The sequence below is a fragment of the Nilaparvata lugens genome, chromosome 2 (assembly GCF_014356525.2).
Source record: "Nilaparvata lugens isolate BPH chromosome 2, ASM1435652v1, whole genome shotgun sequence".
Lineage (NCBI taxonomy): Eukaryota > Metazoa > Arthropoda > Insecta > Hemiptera > Delphacidae > Nilaparvata > Nilaparvata lugens.
In genome coordinates, this window is record NC_052505.1 from 65,048,425 (window position 1) to 65,063,449 (window position 15,025).

At 34.0% G+C, this 15,025-nt stretch overlaps 1 protein-coding gene across 1 annotated transcript in view; it reads left to right on the top strand.

Moving 5' to 3' along the window:
* The first annotated feature begins 330 nt into the window (after nucleotides 1-330).
* The window catches only part of LOC111047710, a 14,915-nt gene continuing 220 nt past the window's right edge, over nucleotides 331-15,025 (top strand). Inside the window, exons 1-12 of the mRNA XM_039420149.1 lie at nucleotides 331-447; nucleotides 1,953-2,185; nucleotides 2,532-2,702; nucleotides 3,752-3,939; nucleotides 4,569-4,739; nucleotides 5,202-5,415; nucleotides 6,945-7,063; nucleotides 7,470-7,564; nucleotides 8,268-9,981; nucleotides 10,230-10,346; nucleotides 11,832-11,945; nucleotides 14,866-15,019. Coding sequence (XP_039276083.1) covers nucleotides 1,966-2,185; nucleotides 2,532-2,702; nucleotides 3,752-3,939; nucleotides 4,569-4,739; nucleotides 5,202-5,415; nucleotides 6,945-7,063; nucleotides 7,470-7,564; nucleotides 8,268-9,981; nucleotides 10,230-10,346; nucleotides 11,832-11,945; nucleotides 14,866-15,019 — 3,277 coding nt within the window. The 5' untranslated portion in view covers nucleotides 331-447; nucleotides 1,953-1,965. The remainder of the gene's footprint in view (nucleotides 448-1,952; nucleotides 2,186-2,531; nucleotides 2,703-3,751; nucleotides 3,940-4,568; nucleotides 4,740-5,201; nucleotides 5,416-6,944; nucleotides 7,064-7,469; nucleotides 7,565-8,267; nucleotides 9,982-10,229; nucleotides 10,347-11,831; nucleotides 11,946-14,865; nucleotides 15,020-15,025) is intronic.

A 15,025-nucleotide genomic window follows, 5' to 3' on the forward strand; every position in this document is an offset into this window, starting at 1 on the left:
GTTCAACTGTATTTTCATTTTCATAGTATTGCTTTTCGTAACATTGAAGGACTGATGAATTTCGAAGTATTTTCTATTCTTGTTGGGAATATAGATGTTATTGTGGAATGTTGAATATTATTGTTTAACTTTGGGCTCATATATTCTATTGGTAGACTATTCATTAGATGAGCTCTCTGTCTCTTCGCTGTGGCTGTACTTGCCCATTCGTTCACTGGTTCACGAAAACAAAGTAAGAGTTATTTTTTCAAGTAGCAGGTAACAAACTGCTCCAACGAATATGCTACTCAAACAGATACTACACTTGCGCAGTAGAAAGAAGCAGTTCTACAGCGAGCCTCGCCTGACAAGATGACAAGAGGAAAGCTGAAACATTAAATTTTTGTTGTTTTTCAGTTTTGGACTTTTGGTTTTGCCGGTTTTGAAATTATTTTATCATAATATAAAGTAAGATTGTCTTTCTTTTTTCATATTTATTATTCCTATTTATAATAGTATTAAATTTATAATTTATATCATAGGTGGTCTGATATTGTAGCATCACATTAACTGTAATAACTTATTCATTTTTGAAAAGCGGGAATCAATTATTTCAGAGGTTATATAATTTTTAGCATTATTTTGCTTTTTTATAGGTGGTCTGAAAATAATATTCAATTAGGTATAAAAAAATACAATTTTAGAAAGTGGGAATCAATTATTTTAGAGGTTATATTATTATCATTATTTTTCTCGATTCAAACTTTACTATAATACAAAGTTAGAGTATCATTATTTTTATTACCATATCTATGCTAAATGTCTTAGTGAGAAGTACAGTACATTTTCCTAAATAATTTTATAACTCAAGTATTTAAGTTAAGTTATAATTGTATGAAGAATCTGTAAACATTTTTAATATAGTATTGTAAAGGTATTATATATTTCGTAAGCTATGTAGTATGTTTTATTTTAGCACTTGGAAAAATGGACTGCCAGTTCCCTAATAATCAAATACAATAGTGTATATTTCCTTGAACAGTAGTTCTAATTAACAACAATAATTCAGAGGCCCGAGTAAAATATTTTTTTCGTGCCACACCCCACACCCGTATTTTAGATGGTCACGTTGAGTTAGTCTATCGGTTTCGGCTGCATAAAAACAGTGTTAGGTTGGGACACAGAAACACATGTTCAAAAGCCCTGAAATTGATCAGATACGCCTGAAAACATTAGATCTGAGTCAGCCAGGTCCCTTGATATTATTATTAATTAACAAAAATGTTAGATAGGCCTACATAGAAGCACAAATGATGAACCATATTAACAGAATTATTGTTTTCAAATTTTTGAATCCCTTTGAAATATCAAACTTACCTTTTTACGTTCATTTAAATGTGTAGAACTGTTTTATTCTAAATAGTGTTAGGTGCTAACTAAATTCACCTGTGAAGAGGACAGAGACATAAAATTTATGTGGAGAGGGGTTTGATTAAATAGTCTCAAATGAGTGATTGGGGGGGGGGGGTGTATTTGCGCTCCAGACCTTGGGAGGAAATGTCAATTATTAGAGTTGGTGGCCACCTCTCTCTTTATTGATTACAAGCTATTGATTTACAACAAACTTAATATCAAAATTTGGCATACTTTTTTGTTTTTCATGAATAACTGTAGCTAAGATAACTTACTAATTTTTTTCTTACGAAGATTGCAGTATTACATAGTTCTTATTATAATAATATGCCTCAATCTCAAATATTACTATGACAATGGTGAATTTTTGAATCTATAATTCTCAACCGTTATATTCTCGGTGTTTAAGTTGAAATTTAGTTTCATATTCATAATTATGTATTTGATTATGTTTATTTTGTGAGCTGAGCTGTGTTACTAATATAACTAATAAATAAACCAAATCAAATCGATGATTGGTGCTTGGTGGAGTTTTGCATAATCGTTTCACTTATTCTCAGGTGTGAAAATAGCATGGATGAGAAGGAGGAGGAGACCGCCACTGTTTGGGCGCTTTTCAAAACCAATTTCTCCTATATTTTTCGTGAAGACTATCATGGTGAAGATGTCAAGAAAATAACTAATGTTTTGAAAAATCTGTGCTGTGTGCAGTCTCAAACAGCACTGTTTGTTCCTTCAAAACAGAAAGATGAAACCGAATCTGATTTCAAAAAACGATTTCTTGTGCGAATAGGTATGTTCTTTCACCATTTTGTAAACCTTTAGAATTATTTTAAAGCAGTTTCGTCTTCACTATTTACTATTATTCGTCTTTTATTCAATTCATAAATTATTCAATTATTCTTCACTGTTGGAGAGAGTTTAATCATATCATATATGCTATTCAAATAATGTCTATCCAAGCGTTTTTCCATCAATGAAATACATTGTCCATTTTGTATTGAAAGTCCAATATAACGCTACTTCTAGAAACCCTTGCAATCATAATCTTTGTTATATCACATAAAGTTATTGGTTAATGCTCTTTATAAATATTAATATTTTCATAACTATCCTTCAAGTTGAAATTACTTTTTCAGCTCAAGTTATCTGGCTGCTGGGCCAACTGATGCAAATTGCCTGCCATGAAAGATTATCAAAATTGCATCAAGTTTCTGTGGAAGCTCAAATCAGTATTTTGGGACTTTTAGCTGAGAAAAATAATGTCATGTTCAAAGTTCTCATAACGGAGTACATTCAACTATTCGAAGGTAAGCTTTTTTGTTGATTGATTTGAAGTTGGTGGGTTCCTTTTTCGTTTTTGTTTACATTTTAATCCTTTTTGGATGTTTTATTATCGTCTCATTTTTAATTGAAAATGTTGATGGTTTGTGATATTTTGTTTGCCAACAGCTGCCATCCTACCATTATAAAATAAACAAATTTTCATTTCAAATAGGTTAAATTACAACATGGCAGTCTGTTTTTCATAATTAAAAGATTTTCAAGTGTTGAAAAAAGGCCCAGCGTCTGAAAGCGCTGCACAAACGTGAATAGAACCTAATAGCTTTTAATCATACAGATCAGACTGCTATGTTGTAATTTGAGAATTTAAAAATGGTTATTAACAAGCAGTTCGTAATGGAAAGAAACATTGAAGAGAAATTTTAATTTTCAAGATTACAACATTATATGGGGCTCTGAATCGTTTTATGATAAAACAGCCTATGTACAATTTGCCTAATATAAGCAGGACCGTCTCACATGTATTTAACTAATTTTATTGCAAGTTTAGTCATAGCCAAGTGATTTTACCACTGATTTGATAGCCTGGAGGTCATAGTTCCCAGTTCTGTTCCAAAAATATTCCTTGGGCCACTCTCGTGTTTTTGAAAGAGATGTTGAATCTGTCCATCTCTAGACCATCTCGTCTAAAACTTTCGTCAAGTCACTCAAGAGATGCTAAAATTATTGAGATGTAATCTGGAGAACTGTGCACCAGTTGTGAACCAGCCAGGTCTCACGATATTCTTTGATAAATTCCTCTTTCCTATAATATTGAAATATATTCCTTCTTTCAATATTATAATATTGATTCAGACCAGTTCACTCCAATGTAAAATGTGTATAATTTCTTTACGGTTTCAAGTTCCATATTCATTTAATTTTTCATTTGTTTTATTTAAAATCATTGTTTTCAAATGAATAAGCTTACAGAGATTGGTCAGTCGAGTGGTACTATAATAAACAAATATAATTCCAACTTTATTTTGCTGTTTCAAACAATTTGAAAGATAAATTCATATCTTGTTGATTTCAGATATTTTGAACCTAAGAGATGAATTTGGAAAATCGATGGAGTTTAAAGAGCATAAGATTAAAAGGTTTCATCCGAACAATATGGCGATTCTGCCTCCTGAAAGTGCGTCTGAATACAGCAGTGAAAATTATCCATTCATCATATCTTCTCGCGATGATTGCTCTCTTTTATTGGAAAAGTTACTTCCTGTGAGTAAAGATCATTCTTTTTTCACGTATGATTCTTGTTGGAATCACGCGTTTAACATCAAATGTATATGTACTATTAATGAAAAATTCTTATGTTTCTCGTATGTCAGCTACTGAGCTGATGAGAGTCCTTATTAGATGTAAAAAACATTCTATGAATTAATCATTCCAATAACAGTGAAATACAAATCTCATCTAATACTATATTGCAGAGTATTTTTTGTCGAGAACATAATAGTATATGAACACATTCAATTATAACGAGCTCCATTCTTGCCGTAGTTAATGTAGGTTTAGTTTGTTGTATACGACAACATTTTTATATCAAGTATAGTCTCTAGATTTTCAAGATCTAATTCATCTCATTAACAAAAATTATCATGAATTAGATTCGAACAATTGGTATAAAACTAGCAATGCTAGCTGTGGATAAGCGTTTTACTATGATTAATGTTCTGTGAAAAATGTTACATTGAACTGACTAGTGATAGTACTGTATCACTGTATGAGTTTTTTCATATTTCATAGTGTATTTCTGTTGTGAGTGAAATGAGATTTGTATGATGCATACAGATTTTTAAAATTTTACACAATTTAGAACAGTATTAAAAAACCTATTTTGTTGACAGATTATTTCGTCGCAATTGCCTATGCTGGTGAACTGTTCAGAGCCGATACCGCTGCTTTGTGATCTGATTGAAAGGTCACTGCAAGATGATTCCAAGATTGTTGTAACAGAAACGATCAATATGCTAGCCAATTTGGCACATTCCAATGGCTTCAACTCCGAATTGTCAATTGTAAGTAATACCTTCAATACTTTTATTCTACTTTTAATAGTAACCATTTAATTGCCTCTGTAGAGTGCCGTTTGTCGGACGAATTTTGCCATTGATACTTGATAATGGCGAGAATCGTCTGAAACTAGTCGTGTATAAAATAAAATAAACAGTGTATTAGTAGTTCTTTGTAATTAATCTTTAAAGTAGCGCTGTCAAAATACTTGAATAAAGAGTATTGATGATATAACAAATTGAAACTTTGATGTTATTTATAAGGACTGCTGACAGTTTTAAATGACTCTATAGTGCTTCCCCTTTTTCCTTGCTAAATATGGAATATTATTTTCTAGATACATCCTACTGACAACCTACAAATATTGTTCATAAACTGATAACTTCTTCTCTTGTAGGCCAATACTGCTCCCAACATGATTTATGAAATTAATTATCTTTTACTCATAATTTCAATACCTTTTTCAGTCCACACTGAAAATATGTCAGAAGCTTGGTACCTATATGAGAGCATTTGATACGACTGGTGATGATACTTTGCTGAATCGGGGCTTGGAAGCATTCAAAAAGTTATTTGATGCTCTCATCGAGACTAATGGTACGTGTCATCCAACTCTCAACAAGATTCTACTCGATTCATTGATTCCTCTTGTTGAAAAAGATAGTCTATCCATGAGATCTGGTAAGTACACATTTTTCATGTATGAGAGTACCGTAGTCCGTAGTTTTTAATTATGTTTAGTAATCATGAACATTTGTTTATGTTTTAGAAAATAATATTATGATCACCCCAACACATATCATTATAGTGGGGTATCATAGTTAGGACTAAGTTACCTATCAGCAACTTCTTTTGTATGTGTATTATAATTATTATATATAATATGTATTTGTAAATAATCTCCTCTGGTTGCAATTCATTGGCAATCAGAGAAATGATAATAATAATTATTATTATCCTGTTTGAGGTTTTGCTTGACCACTCTTCCCCTGAGTAGACGTAATGAACCAAGGATGACAGCCTTCTGCATTTGACCTGCGAGCGAAGTAGCAGCTCTCTTACAGGCTGGAATGATTTTAAGGTTGATTAAAAACGAGGGTCTCATGCCACCCAAAACTCCTATAATCAACACCACTATTCTTATGGAGTATCCTGGGTTAAGCCTGCGCAGCTCTTAACAAGTCCTGATATTTCGCCTGATTTTCCTCCTTCTTGCTGACAATGTTGCCTCCAGCAGGTGCTGAGAACTCGATTACATACATTTTCTTTGTCATTATGTCAAGGAGGACATCAGGCTTTGTGGCTCTTAAAATCCTGGTGGTGAAGAATGAATAATTCCAAAACATTCGGCACCTTTCATTCCCCACAACAGACTCAATCTCCCCTGGGTCATAAGGCAGCATTGGTGTTTTGTCGATACCATATGAGTATCTAAGATGGCAATAGAGCACTCGCAGAGCAGCATTATGTCTATGGATGTAGCCCGCAGCTATTGTTGATTATCTTCGAACAGAGCACGAAGATAAGATGTGCATGCTTGTCTCTGGTGCTCTTTGACACACCCTACAACTGATATCTGGGACATCCATGTGCATAATTATTAGTCTTATTATTATTAATAATAATCATCATATTTTTGATGTTGAATAAATTTTTTATTTCAATTTTATTCTCACTTGTACTTTTGAGATTTTTTAAACTCGAGACATATAACATTTTTGACGATTCATTTTCAAGATTCGAACGTTTTTGTGTTGGAAAAGTCCTTGAAATGTCATTCTACTGTGCCCCTGTTATACTAGGTACATATTTTTAATATTTGTCGCAGCTCAAAACGCCAAAGATTTGAAACATGCCAGCTGCAAGCTTAAGCCACGTTTACACTACAGTTTTCAAGTGAGATTTCAACAAATTTCGGCAAGTTGTTACCAATTTCTCAAAAAAACACAGCAACATTTAACTTGTTTCTACTGAAAAATTGACAACATTTTTAATGAAAACTATTTGTGAACAACATTTTGTTGACAACTCTGGTGTAAAAGTGGCTTTAGATGGAAATTTTATTTGGAAAGCATCAAGTTGAATAGTTTCTATTACACATTTATTTTTAAATAAATAAATATTTGCCTTTATGCAAATGTAGCTTGAGTTTCCTGAATACGGTAATTACTTGATATTTGTGACAATCGTGCCTTTGATATTTTTCACAGATGTTGGTCAAGGTATTAGCAAGTTGATAGCTGTTCTTTTAGCGTCATGTTTTTTGGAGAATGACAGCATTTTGAAAACGCAAATCAAGGCTCTCCTTCCAGATGTCTCTTACTGCCTGGTAAGTGCTCTCACCCGATTATACATATTCTTTTTTTATTGTTATGTTTTTTTTTTGCTGCATTCTACTTTTCAAATTCATTTTTATTCTCTTACATGAATAATTCTGAATTTAACTCATTCACAACTTTCAAAATCCTGCAATAACAGAAGTAAAAAAATGCATTATGCTTCTTCTTTTTCATTTTGGTTTGAAAAATATTACTTTACTTTATTATCCCATAAGTATGTTATATTTAAAATATTGAAAAATTACTTTATGCACAAGGAATAAATACATGTAAAATTAGAATTATTTTATTGTATAAAAAATATTAAACTTTGATGCACAATTAACTCATTGGCTTCTGTTTCCCCAACTGCGGAGTTCAACTTATCTATATCATATTAATTTGTTTGCCTTTCAGAAAATTATGCCGATATTGGAAGAACTTGTCAAAAAAGAAATGTCTGCTTCTTTCAAAGGAATGGATTTACCTGAAGATATAATGATACTCGATAGGTAATTATATTGTATATTGAAGATAACTAACCTCAATAGTACCGGTATTAAAAAAATTCTTCTACTTGAGGGGAGTTCTTAATTGAGGATTATTACAAAGGTAATTCTCCTTATTACTTGGTTTACGGTTGAAAGACCAATGGAAAACATGCGATGCCAATATCTGATTGGAATTTATTGCTTGGTTTGTTACTACTTTCTTCACAGCTCAATAATTTTGCTTGTATTCAAACTCAAAATGAAAAATGCAAAATTCAAAAGTACGGTAGTTCAAATCTCTTGATCAAGTTCAAAAAGATTATCCCTACCCACCAATAGTTAACCAAATATCAGTTAGGCAGGCCACTCAAAGCAGAACAAGTGTGTCGATCATGTGTCAACAAACATATCTGTCCATACAAGTTGTATTTATTAATCATCCATATTAAGCTTTAGTTATGCTCCAAATTGTTTGCTCTATCCAATAAATGTATAAATTCACTTCCTGGTGATTCGCTAATGGTCGAAAATTCAACTATTCACCATATAATACACAAATTTATTTAGTCGTATTTCTCAACAAAATTAATAGAGTAATTTTCATCATAAAATCAGTACTGAACAGTTATAAATTAAGTTATTGCTCGTGTTATATCATTCAAATGTTTTGTTGATGATGGATGCATCTCTGGCTGTGGTTTGACATTTTTTATTTTGTTTTCAGAAGACCAGATGAAGCGATTAGTCTGATGGACAGTGAACTTTGGGAATGTTTGTGCAATTCGTTAGTCTCTAAACTTGAAATGATCGATTGTTTAGCAACTGTACATGAAGACTTGATGATATTGGTGTCATCTGTTGTTCGGTCTGCTGCCAACTTGACTGGACTACTAGATCGCTTTCAAGATGGCACTATCGCCGCTTTCAATTCGAACTTTTTCATTGCTGTTTCGACTGTTGCATGCAACTGCTCCTCTGAAACCAATTTTTCATGCTTTCAACATTTGTTTGAAGTGGTAACTAATCTGATGCTTCTCCCGGAGAGTGTTAACATCAATGAAGATATTTTGAAGCGGATGATAATAATTGTATCTCTGCCGATTACGAAGGACGACCGTGCGATAGAAGATTTCTTCAAAGATAAAAGAGAGGGCGATTCCGTTAGGTGTCAGTTGAAAGGTGTGGTCTCTTTGATAAGAAAAGAAGAGAGCAACCCACTTTTTGAAAAAGTGCTGAAGGACTGTATTTTAGGTCTTGGTAGAATGGTGGCCAATAATGAAATAGAAGTCAGAGTGAGGCTCCTAGTCGAATGCTTCAATAACAAGCTATTTTTATCAGAAATAATTGAAAGTGTGCCCTTTCTTGTGAAGCTCATGCACTCATTGTATACAGAGCTGGATCAATTGATCTTGCAACCTTCATTATCGATGGATAACATTCAAATTCAAATAGCCGCCTGTGAAGCAGTCTCAGCTTTGGTTTGCATCATGTCCAGCACTGCTTTCGTGACACGAACTGGTCACGGCCATGGCAGAATGAAAGTCATGTGCAAAGAGTGTGATTTGGCAATAAAAGAAGGCCAGCTCAACTCGAACAACCAGATTCACATGCTATTGAAATGTGTTCTGAAGTTGTTATCGTCTCCTTCGGCAGAGGTGTTACTAAAGATTATACCACTTCTACGTCGCTTCGCAAATCATCTATCTCTGTTCCACACTTTGGACTGCGTCAACAGGTGGATTGTGCTGATAAAACATCCCAACAACGAGGTGAGAGAGAGCTTTGTTAATGTTGTAGCCGATCTCCTCTTCAGAAAGAAGTGGATCAAAAGACACGAGGATTGTATTATAGAAGAGGTTGGTCTTCTCAGTCAGTATGATCGACAGGAACTGATGAACTCGGAGCTTCTTCTTACTTCTTTCAAAACAGTCGCAATGGATACAGTTTGCGACAGTCTAGTTCCTCAACCTAAAAAGAATCTGCAACTAACTACAATGGCAGCTATAGGAAATGTTGGTATGACGCCGCTAGACTCTGTGCTCTACCCAACGTTCAAAATGCTTCTCATGTACGTTCTTCATCCGAACTCGTGTGTGAGCTCAGCAGTTGTCCATTTACAGAAAATCGCTGAAAAACATAACAAACTATTAAAGGAAATTTTCTACAAATACCGTGGTGAATTCTGCAAACAGCTAGCTGACATGCTCATGATGAAAAAACCGTTGAATAAATATGCTTTGTCTAGTATGTTTGTCAAGTTTTCGCGTGCTTTATCCTATGAGAAGGAAGACACATTTTTGGCCCAAAATGCTTCCAGCCACCTTCTGAAGTACATCCTGCACGTGGTGCTCGAGGAACCTGAATTTGAATGGATAATCTACTACATTGGAGATAAATTGGAGAGGGATGTTTCCACATTGATGAAAGAAGGCTTCCAGGTAAGTAAACTACAATAAATTGTACTTATGAATTAGTTTAACAAAAGAAAAAAGTTTACTCATAAATTTACTGCATTATATATTTGTATAGTAGAAGAGTAATCTCCAATATTTGAAATGTCATAATATGGAAAACTATGTTATCTAAAACGCATAAAACTTGATCAAGTCAAAATTTGTATTTGCAGTTGCTGTTCAACAGTATCAATTCAAATTCCAAAATTCTCACAAAATAAATATTTTTTCAGCATGTATATCCATACTTCTACATGAATGAGGATGCTTGCACCCTTGACAAAGTTTGCGAAATTACGGAAAATCTTACAGGAAAAACTAGAGAAGCACTCATCAAATCCTGCTACAAGGTACCAACATCATTTAATTTTATGTATTAGTTCTCCACTCAGTCTTTTATAATAGAGATTTCCCACAAAATTTTTCAAAATAGAAATACGATTTTGATCAGGTACAGAAACTTGCACATGTTTTGATTTTTCCCATAAAAGACGGCAGAATGCATTTACGCACAGAGCCTAGCAATCTAAGCCCACCTTGTATGGGACTCTGTTCCAAAGTTGAAAGCTTAGCCATGTAGGTAGGAGGCATTCGACATTGTCGTGCGTCCCCGGCATTTTCCTAATCTCAACACTGGATGCATACCCATTAAACTGGCTAGTGTTCCCCAAGAGTAAAACTAGCATCCTCACACAGATTAATAATTGCTTTATTTTACTCATGGTATACGCCATCTGAAGTAAAATAGTCTGCATCCTCTCCTCCCACCTTAGTGAGTCACCATGGAGAAGAGGTGTCTCTTCTCCCCATAAGGCACAAGGCCTTCGGAAACCCTCCACCAGTAACCCCCCCCCCCAACTCTCCTCGACTCATTCACTACCTGTGCACTAATAAACAAATAGGTGCGGCTACAATGCTTCAACTGACCTTTTGACCTTTACTTGTATCCTTTAACCAGGCTGTTGAATTATATTAATGAATTTTGAGCAATTGTAAGGCTAAGCTACTTATAATTTATAAAATGTAAATAATTTATAATTTATTCATGTCGAATTCACCCTCCTTTGTTTCCCCTTTTGTGGTCACCTCATGAAATTGTACATTTTTACTTTCCTTGCCCTATTACTATAGGTAAGGAAAGTATTGCTTTCCGAAAAAATTAAGGTACCCCAATTTCTAAATTTCTATACGTTTCAAGGTCCCTTGAGTCCAAAAAAGTGGTTTTTGAGTATTGGTCTGTATGTGTGTGTGTTTGTGGCGACTAAAACGGCTCCAACGATTTTGATCAAATTTATACCCAAAATATTCATTGATAAGCTCTATCAATTGCCACAAGTCCCAAATCTGTAAAAATTTTAGGAGCTCCGCCCCATCTATGCAAAGTTTGATTTTAGATTCCCAATTATCAGACTTCAGATACAATTTAAACAAAAAAATTCAAGTGGAGAAGATTGAGCATGAAAATCTCTACAATTATTAATGTTCAGTAACATTCTCACCTAAAATTGAAAATAAGCTCAAAATTCGAGAAAATGTGATTATCCAATTGCAAACTGTTGGCAACTGTTGATTCTATTAAATCATTCACTATGAAGAGATAGCAGACCTCGTGTGTCTCCAGCGTTATTGTCCTGTCACCAGCTGGCTTAGATCTTTGTTTATAAGTAGACTTGAAATACGCGTGAACACTAGCGTCAGGTGATCAATTCTCATAACGACAAGGAAAGTTGTGTGAGTGCGCCACACCAGATTTTTACGCTTGTAATGTCAATTATGCAATTGATGTAGCTATTTCCATTTATGTTTCGCGGTGTTATTGATATTTATGTTTGCAGACAATTGTGTGTGAAATATTATTGCACATTCATGGAAAAAAAGAACGCGTACTGGATGCACTCAATTATTTGAAATCAGATGTGTTTACGCTTGAAGAATACACACCGAATGTGGTAAGTGTCACCTACTTATATTATTATAGTTATCTATTTTACAGTTTCATGCACTATATTATTTAGCCTTCATCAAATTTATATTATTCAGTTATCTGCTTTTCAATTTGTGACTTGAAATGAAATCGTTTTATCTATCAAATCAGTTAGATTTGAATGTCAAATTATTGAACTGACTGTTAATTGTAACGGTAATGTACAATGGTTGGTGCATTGATAACATTATCAAAATAAGGAATTGGATTCCTTCAAAATAGTTGTATAAGAAGTACCATATTGATTGGTTCACATGCCTCAACTGACAATAATTACTAACGAGCTACTTCCTCTCATCCCTTCCTTTTTCCCTTCCAGAGCTCAATCTTTAAGGGCCGGTTTCCAAGCTCGGGATCTATAAGTTCTGGACTTACAGAGTCCAGGACTCAAATAAGCTCACGATTTTATCTTCTAAACTCCGGAGTCTATCAAGTTCTCGACTTATTTGAGTCCAGGACTTTAACGCAGTAGACATGAGGGAAATTTATAATATTTTGCTGTTGTATTGTTGGCATTATAGCAAAACGAAACAGCTGATTGCAGCGGGACAATTCAAATGAGCATGCTCTCCAAACTATTTTGTAAAAATACGTTTCGATTTCTTTGTAGGCCTATTCAAAGCAAAACCTTTGAAAGGTGAATGAATAAACATTTCATTTTACGTTATGCTGTTATTGATTATTGATCCTAACCAGTGATTTTGGAATAAAAATTTCATTAGGCTATTTAGTTTGAAAACATATTTGTTTTGAAAAAACTGGAGTAATAATTAATTATTGTTATTATTATGTTGAATATGACATTGATTAATAACATTCAGATTGGAATATAAATTCCAAGGCAATCCTTGTATTATTTTGCTTGAACATTTTTAGGTTATGTCATAAAATGAGGTTAGTTTTTTACGCATAATTCTGATACAATTATATTCCAAAATGAACTTACAAACTATAAGTTATGAATTTAGATTGACTAACCCAAATAATTTAGGTATTCCATGACATCTATTTGGCTTCTTATCTACTCCAAAACAATAACTGAATTGTGTTTGCTCAGTTAAGTCTAGAACTTGAATTTAAACCCTACCCCATTCGAGGGTTTAAAATCACGCTGTTTTAAGTCCTGGACTTAACGATTTTTGATAAATCCTTGACTCGGAAAGAAGCGAGAATCTAATTCAAGTCCTGGACTTATAAGACCTTCACTCAGAAAGCGAAATTATAAACTCCAGGGTCTAACATGATCTCTAAACTCCAGAGTCTATTCAAGTCCTCAACTACGTTAATGCTCTGACTCGGAAAGCCAATTTTCTGACTCCAGAGTTTAAAGCCAGTTAAAGTCTAGAACTTAGCTAAATCCCGAGCTCGGAAACCGGCCCTAAGGGGCGTTTACATTAACGAAGTATAACGAATTTTTTAACTCCATAATTATATACTTCTGAGGTTATAAAAACTTTAATTACTCAAGTTTTCAAGATCGCCCATTCAACTTGAACGTTAAAAAACTTGAATTTGTCAAGTAAACTTGACAAATGTAAACCCTACTTTAGGCTTTTCTGGAGGGGCCTATATTATTATTTTTAATTATATTTATATTGATATAGAACAAGATGCGCCAGAGAGACTTACTTATTTGAAAAAAATCCCGTTCGTTGAATTGGTCGTGTTGAGTGGCAGGAGGGGGAAGTTCTCAAGTTTATCCTCCCTCAAGTAAATTAGCCATCATGCTCTGGTCTAGAGAGCAGCAGGCCTTCGCAGTTGAGAGCTTCTTTTCCAATGGTCGATCACCTTCCGCGCTCGATTTGAAATTCCTCCCCACAGACTCGTTCCTGGCCATCATTCGATTCTGTCGTGGGTCAACTCATTTGTGGAGTGTGGGGCTAAGTGTCGCTAAACCCATAAATGGACTTCAACGAACCTTCACAACTAAAGAAAATATGGAAAGAGTGAGGCAGTCAGTTGTGCGTTCTCCCAGGCGTTCGGCTCGCAAACACGCAGCTGCTATGGCGATTTCCGACTTCACTCTACGACTAATTTTCCATGAAAACCTTCATCTTCATCCCTATAAATTGGATGTTGTTCAACAATTGACTGAACGCGATTTTGTTGCCCGTCAAAATGCATGTGATATGCTGATTGACAACCTGCCTGAAGACGTGGTCATTTTTTTAGTGACAAGGCTCATTTCCACAGGCGATTCGTCAATGCGATTTTTTTATGGGGTTATTTGAAATCTTTAGTTAATGTCGATCGACCACGGACCATAGCACACTTCAATAACAACATTCACGACGCCATTGCCAACATACCGATTGATATACTGCAACGAAATTTCAAAAATCGACTTCATCAGTGTATGCGCAATGGTGTTCGCCATTGGTCTGTTTTCATTTTCAAGAACGCATGGAAAAAAAGAGATATTGTACTCTCATATAAAAAAAAGATTTAAACAATATCTAAAGTACTTTTGTTTTTATTGGCCTCTCAAATAAGTAGATTTCTCTGGCGCACCTTGTATAATATTGTATTAAATAATGTATATTTTTGAATACAGCAATCACATTATTTCTTATATATCATATTCTCACATTGTTAATAATATAACATAAGTGGCTATAATGATTATTGCAATATCAGCTACAAAAATATATAAATTATTATTAAAAATACTAGTATTATTGCAATATCAGCTACAAAAATATATAAATTATTATTAAAAATACTAGTATATAGAAAACATTGACTCCATTAGTGCTTTTAATCAAAAACAAAGAATCTTTCCTGATATTTGAGAGCCAATTATTGTTTTCTTAAAAAAACAGTATGAAATTTGAGCTATCATTTTGAATCTTATTCAATACGAATGATGTATTGTATCATTGTAGATAGAGTTTCTGGCTCCACGCTTTCTTGGTGTAGTTGGCATGATGGAAAGCAGATTAGTGAGTAGAGATTCTTCAGATGAGGAGAAAAAAAAGGTGCTGCTGGCATTGCCGGAGATCTTCACACTGATGGGTGCCAAGCACATCACACCTGTTCGCCTCA